Below are 7,593 nucleotides of genomic sequence, written 5' to 3' on the forward strand. Positions count from 1 at the left end.
GATTAACTTACAGCCTATAGTCGGTCAGAGATAGTGTTAATGTTGTCCCAAATGTAACTACAACATAAATCCACACCTATCTTCAGTATCACTTAAGAATTCAACGAGGAAGTTGTATTTTTTAAAACGTCTCCATTTATCTAGGTGAAATAAACAAGTACACATTTAGCGTCGAATTACATCTTGAGAAATCTCGAACGGCGGTGCATATGTTGTTATGATAAACTAGGAAGGTGTCGGTAATCGGTTAATACGCCGATAAATCTCATATCCTCCAATCCTGTAGTACCGGTGTCCTATAAAATTCTGATCCCCATGAAATACCGACCCGGGTCAGTATTTTATGCATAAAATATTGATCCCCCCCATAAAATCTTGACCCCCCTAACTGTGCTGAAACAGTTTACATCAGTACAAGATTTAAAGCATCATTAAATCATCTAATCTGTAATTCATTGTTTCCACAAGTTAGCCCAGGTAATACACAGGGTGTCATATATGTGTACCTGTGTTGGGGACCCCGGGGGCTAATTATAGTTATAACAGTACAGGTGTGAGCAGGTGACAAAGACAGGTGACCAGCACACCTATATAGATGTGATATTTTACTGAAGAGAAATTAATTTGAAGCCTTTTAAAGCTTGTAATTATCAAATACTGTAGAAGTGAAATGAATTAAGATTATACACTAAAATTTTAATTTTATAAACATTCATATCTTATGTTTTGAATATACTGCATTCAAACAAAACATGAGTTTTATGAGGGTAGATGAGTGCTTTATGATATGTTTAATTATATATACAATGCAAACTTCTCCTTCATATTTTCATATTTTTAAACAAATTTTGGAAGGAGGTGTGTAAGTGAAATAAGTTTTTACCTATGGTAAGATTATAGAATTCCATCAATCATTGATTATTTCATTGGTTTAATTGGTGATGCTGTAAAATTCATTCGATATTGAAGAACTGAACATAAACACCATGTTGCCAAGTAGGTGACCATATATAGGTAAATTTGTTTTCTAACTGATTGGCATACATGCATCTATAATTATTGTATAGTTTCCATAGATTTAATATATAACAATAACATTAATACAATTATCATTTGCCAAAGATATAGCATCCCCCCCCCCCCCCCCCCCCAAAAAAAAGGTGATTTTATTCTGTCCTTTAATGAGGAACTTGACAACATTATTGTATAATTATGTGTACAATTTAATTAAGTGAAACAAGTTTTATACCAATATAACAATTTAAATGAATCCGTGTTTTTTAATATATATTATTACTGATGATATTTATATTGTTATCAAGGTATTTTCACCTGCTTGCAGAGCAATTAAAAGTTCTTTGTGCGAAATGAAAGGTTTTATTTTTTGACATCACTGTATAACATAGTAACAATGATAATGTAAATCACATCATCATTTATGGATGCATACAACTGTATAAAAAAAAGAATATATGAGTATTTTACAAAAAAAATGTATTTCATGGATATATTCTTAGTAAGCCAAACAGAGGGTGGTTGTATACATTGTGGGAGTTGATAGGTGTGTTATAAAGGGTATTAGTGATATGTATTTTATCGGGGTAGGTCAGTATTTTATGGGGGTAGGTCAGTATTTTATCGGGGTAGGTCAGTATTTTATGGGGGTAGGTCAGTATTTTATGACAGTACATATTACTGTACTTAATTGGTGATGATATGTGTATTATCAGGGGTAGGTCAGTATTTTATGGGGATAGGTCAGTATTTTATGGGAGTACATATTACTTAATTGGTGATGATATGTATATCATAGGGGGTAGGTCAGTATTTTATGGGGGTAGGTCAGTATTTTATGAGAGTATGTATTACTTAATTGGTGATGATATGTATATTATCAGGGGTAGGTCAGTATTTTATGGGGGTAGGTCAGTATTTTATGACAGTATGTATTACTTAATTGGTGATGATATGTCTATTATAGGGGGTAGGTCAGTATTTTATGGGGGTAGGTCAGTATTTTATGGGAGTACCTATAACTTAATTGGTGATATGTCTATTATAGGGGGTAGGTCAGTATTTTATGGGAGTACCTATAACTTAATTGGTGATATGTCTATTATAGGGGGTAGCTAGTCAGTATTTTATGGGGGTAGGTCAGTATTTTATGGGAATACATATAACTTAATTGGTGATGATATGTCTATTATAGGGGGTAGGTCAGTATTTTATGGGAGTACATATAACTTAATTGGTGATGATATGTCTATTATAGGGGGTAGGTCAATATTTTATGGGGGTAGGTCAGTATTTTATGGGAGTACATATAACTTAATTGGTGATGATATGTATATTATAGGGGGTAGGTCAGTATTTATGGGGGTAGGTCAGTATTTTTATGGGGGTAGGTCAGTATTTTATGGAGTAGGTCAGTATTTATGGGGGTAGGTCAGTATTTTGTGGGGGTAGGTCAGTATTTTATGGGGGTAGGTCAGTATTTTATGGGAGTAGGTCAGTATTTTATGGGAGTAGGTCAGTATTTTATGGGGGTAGGTCAGTATTTTATGGGGGTAGGTCAGTATTTTATGGGAGTAGGTCAGTATTTTATGGGGGTAGGTCAGTATTTTGTGGGGGTAGGTCAGTATTTTATGGGGGTAGGTCAGTATTTTATGGGAGTAGGTCAGTATTTTATGGGAGTAGGTCAGTATTTTGTGGGGGTAGGTTAGTATTTTATGGGAGTAGATATTACTAGCGGTGATGATATGTATATCCTTTAGGGTAGGCAGGGCATTCAATAGGCCCATGAGAATATGTTTTTGACTCCTCAACATTATGTTTGACTCTTCGATGTGATAACTCAAGTCCATTGTTTCTGTAGGAGGCTGTACGATAGCTAGAGGTTGCTACCGTAGGAGGATGTATGACAGGGGTTGTTACTGTGGGAGGCTGTGTGATAGAGGTTGTTACTGTAGGAGTCTGTATGATAGCTAGAGGTTGCTACCGTAGGAGGATGTATGACAGGGGTTGTTACTGTGGGAGGCTGTGTGATAGAGGTTGTTACTGTGGGAGGCTGTATGATAGAGGTTGTTACTATAAGAGGCTGTATGATAGAAGTTGTTAGTGTAAGAGGCTGTAAGATAGAGGTTGTTACTGTGGGAGGCTGTATGATAGAGGTTGTTACTATTAGAGGATGTATGATAGAGGTTGTTACTGTGGGAGGCTGTATGATAGAGGTTGTTACTATTAGAGGATGTATGATAGAAGTTGTTACTATAAGAGGATGTATGAGTAGAGGTTGTTACTGTGGGAGGCTGTGTGATAGAGGTTGTCACTATAAGAGAATGTATGATAGAGGTTGTTTCTATAAGAGGATGTATGATAGAGGTTGTTACTGTAGGAGGATGTATGATAGAGGTTGTTACTATAAGAGGAGGTATGATAGAGGTTGTTACTGTAGGAGGCTGTATGATAGAGGTTGTTACTGTAAGAGGATGTATGATAGAGGTTGTTACTATAGAGGATGTATGATAGAGGTTGTTACTGTAGGAGGATGTATGATAGAGGTTGTTACTATAAGAGGATGTATGATAGAGGTTGTTACTGTAGGAGGATGTATGATAGAGGTTGTTACTATAGAGGATGTATGATAGAGGTTGTTACTGTAGGAGGATGTATGATAGAGGTTGTTACTGTAAGAGGATGTATGATAGAGGTTGTTACTTTAGGAGGATGTATGATAGAGGTTGTTACTGTAAGAGGATGTATGATAGAGGTTGTTACTGTAGGAGGATGTATGATAGAGGTTGTTACTATAGGAGGATGTATGATAGAGGTTGTTACTGTAGGAGGATGTATGATAGAGGTTGTTACTGTAGGAGGATGTATGATAGAGGTTGTTACTGTAGGAGGATGTATGATAGAGGTTGTTACTGTAAGAGGATGTATGATAGAGGTTGTTACTGTAAGAGGATGTATGATAGAGGTTGTTACTGTAGGAGGATGTATGATAGAGGTTGTTACTATAAGAGGATGTATGATAGAGGTTGTTACTGTAGGAGGATGTATGATAGAGGTTGTTACTTTAAGAGGATGTATGATAGAGGTTGTTACTGTAGGAGGATGTATGATAGAGGTTGTTACTGTAGAGGATGTATGATAGAGGTTGTTACTGTAGGAGGATGTATGATAGATGTTGTTACTGTAGGAGGATGTATGATAGAGGTTGTTACTGTAAGAGGATGTATGATAGAGGTTGTTACTATAGGAGGATGTATGATAGAGGTTGTTACTGTAGGAGGATGTATGATAGAGGTTGTTACTGTAAGAGGATGTATGATAGAGGTTGTTACTGTAAGAGGATGTATGATAGAGGTTGTTACTTAGAGGATGTATGATAGAGGTTGTTACTGTAGGAGGATGTATGATAGAGGTTGTTACTATAAGAGGATGTATGATAGAGGTTGTTACTATTAGAGGATGTATGATAGAGGTTGTTACTATCAGAGGATGTATGGTAGAGGTTGTTACTGTAGGAGGATGTATGATAGAGGTTGTTACTGTAGGAGGATGTATGATAGAGGTTGTTACTGTAGGAGGATGTATGGTAGAGGTTGTTACTGTAGGAGGATGTATAATAGAGGTTGTTACTGTAGGAGGATGTATGATAGAGGTTGTTACTGTAAGAGGATGTATGATGGAGGTTGTTACTGTAGGAGGATGTATGATAGAGGTTGTTACTATAAGAGGATGTATGATAGAGGTTGTTACTGTAGGAGGATGTATGATAACGAATGTTACTATAAGAGGATGTATGATAAAAGTTGTTAGTGTAAGAGGCTGTAAGATAGAGGTTGTTACTGTGTGATAGAGGTAGTTACGGTAGGAGGATGCATGATAGAGGTTGGTGTTCTTTATTGGGGACTGTTTCTAGCATATAATAAGATGGTGATGGTATGAATTTATTCACATTACAGCTCTAACATAATATATCACTCGGAAAAAACGTTAATTATAAAAATTGATATGTCTAAAGTATTTGCCAACACTGTCTATTTAGAAAGTCTTAATTGCAACAGTTGGTTTCCCTATTATTCATCCTATTCATCAAACCATGCAATGTAAAGGATGTTTTCTACACAAATTATACGTATGTATTAAAGTAAAATTGGTAAATATTCTATACATTTTATAAGTTTTTTGGGCATCCAGGATTTCAGTTTTTGGGAAAACAGGATGACACCTTTATGATAATTGAATTTTATTTGAGGCATTTATTTTATTTATTTAGATTATAGTTTGAAAGTAATATTATCTATATACATGTATATCCTCATAAAAGCAATGGAAATGCACTTGTATATGTATATATAATTACAAAACAGTGTTTTAAAGTAGGGTTTAAAACATCTTCAATTTATGCATTACAACTCATTATAACTTATCATTATAACATTATAAGTACAGAAAATGCAGATGTTAGACATTAGACAGCATTGAACCTTATTTTGTCAAAGTTTAAGAATCAATTAATATATATAATCAGAGATGAATATATAACTTACTTCATTTTCATTTGTATATATATATATAGTTATACAGATTTCTGATGTCATATCAATTATTTAAATCAGAAAAATATATAGTATATACATGTATATCATGTTAAAATGTACAAATATGGATAGATTAATTGATACTAAATCATTAACACTATAAACTTTCTTTAGCCATATACATGTATGTATATACCTGGTAATATTGTATAGGCCCGAAGGCCACACCTGAGTGCTGGTCACCTATAGCAACTGGTCATTATCTCACCTTTGCAGCTGATTATAATTAGCCCCCTGGCCCTATATCCTCAGGTGTGAGACTGACAACCTGTTTATTTCTTGCAGGACTGACATGTAAGAATTATGTATAAAAGCTTAGATGATTTAATAATGCTGTCAAATTTGCTTTTATGTATAAAATACTGACCCGGGTCGGTATTTTATGGGGGGTCAATATTTTATATGACACCGGTACTACATGATGCCTACATGTATATATATAAAGTTGTTATATTTATACTAGGTCCCAGTTACTACTCGATGAGGTAATTACTGTTTCGAAAATAATAAATTGTTACTATACTGCGTAACCACCTCATTATCCCCCGCGAAACTTTGGGCTCCGTCCGTCCGTCCGTTCGAGATTCTTTTCCGGGCTATAACTCCACAACCGTTCAACGCAGCTCCTTGAAACTTTCTGTATATATCAGACAGTGCCCTAGTTGTGCCTTTTGCTATTGCAGACCTTCCATTTTCGGTATTTTTTTCTGTCACCATGGAAACTTAGTCAACAATACAAAATTACTGTTTCCTTTTGTTTCCGGGCTATAACTCAAAAATCGTTCGATGCAGCTCCTTGAAACTTTCTGTATATATCAGACTAGTGCCCTAGTTGTGCCTTTTGCTATTGCGGACCTTCCATTTTCGGTATCTTTTCTGTCACCATGGAAACTTAATCATAAATACCAAATTACTGTTTCCTTAATAACTCTTACTTTGAGCTTGATATATAGATGTATTTTGGTTTTCATACCAACTGCGGGGCGCGGGGGATAATCCCAAGCTTTGCGGCTCCTTGTTTTTCTGTGGTTCTCTCTCTCTCTCTCTCTCTCTCTCTCTCTCTCTCTCTCTCTCTCTCTCTCAGACTGGCTAGCCACGATCCACGATTCGATCGAGTACACCTCATTTTTTCTGTTCTTTTTTCTCTCTCTTTTTTTCAGACTGGCTAGCCACGACCCACCATGGCCGATATCGATGATTCGATCGACGACACCTCCTTCAGATGTCTGCTTTGTTTCCAGCCGTATGACTGTCCCCGTGAGCTTCCTTGTTTACACACGTTTTGTCGTCGTTGTTTCGACTCGTTTACACAGACCGAATTAACTACCAACAGAACGTTTCCTTGTCCAATCTGTGAGAAACCCACTCCACTTAGCTGTCCAAAGTCTCCAGTGAGCACGTGGGCATCTTTTCTTCCACATGGCCTGACTCATCAACTGTCGCCTTCGGTGACACAGGCTGGAGACGGTGACGTTGTTTGTGAGGGGTGTCGGAGAGACGACGAGAACACTAGGGCGACACACTGGTGTCGGCATTGCGTCGAAGCCCTCTGCTCGTCGTGTAAAATCGCACACCGACGGAACAAAAAGACCAATGATCACAAAGTTGTTGAAATCAGTGCGGTAAGGAACCCCGGATCGTCAGTGCTGCCTCTTTCTGTTCCTGAACGGTGTCCTCAACATCCCGGCAAAACTTTAGAAGTCTATTGTATAGATCACCATACACTATGCTGTATCTTATGTCTGGCAGTTTCACACCGGCAATGTAGTCACGTGCGGAGTATAGAGGACGTCTCACGAGAGCCCATGTCGACCTGTGACGACACGTGGATTAGGATAGAGGCTGAATCCAAGGTGTTGTTACAGAAATATGAGGAAGCAATTTCCTCGTTAGACTTGGATAAAGAAAACGCAATTGCATCGATGATCGCAAAGCTTGACGCGGTCAGAAAGAAAATAGATGAACTTCAGATGAAATGAGAGGA

At 36.9% G+C, this 7,593-nt stretch overlaps 1 protein-coding gene across 1 annotated transcript; it reads left to right on the forward strand.

Annotated features, from left to right (window-relative positions):
- Nucleotides 1-6,772: 6,772 nt before the first annotated feature.
- Nucleotides 6,773-7,588, forward strand: LOC117320180 (E3 ubiquitin-protein ligase TRIM56-like). The gene has a single exon (XM_033874841.1). It carries the CDS (start codon nucleotides 6,791-6,793, stop codon nucleotides 7,586-7,588), a length of 798 nt encoding a protein of 265 aa, XP_033730732.1. The 5' UTR covers nucleotides 6,773-6,790.
- Nucleotides 7,589-7,593: the final 5 nt, after the last annotated feature.

Source organism: Pecten maximus, unplaced genomic scaffold (assembly GCF_902652985.1).
Source record: "Pecten maximus unplaced genomic scaffold, xPecMax1.1, whole genome shotgun sequence".
NCBI lineage: Eukaryota > Metazoa > Mollusca > Bivalvia > Pectinida > Pectinidae > Pecten > Pecten maximus.

Bases quoted from the DNA above. Each gene is read 5' to 3' on its own strand.
- LOC117320180 (XM_033874841.1), top strand. From the start codon at position 6,791: ATGGCCGATATCGATGATTCGATCGACGACACCTCCTTCAGATGTCTG.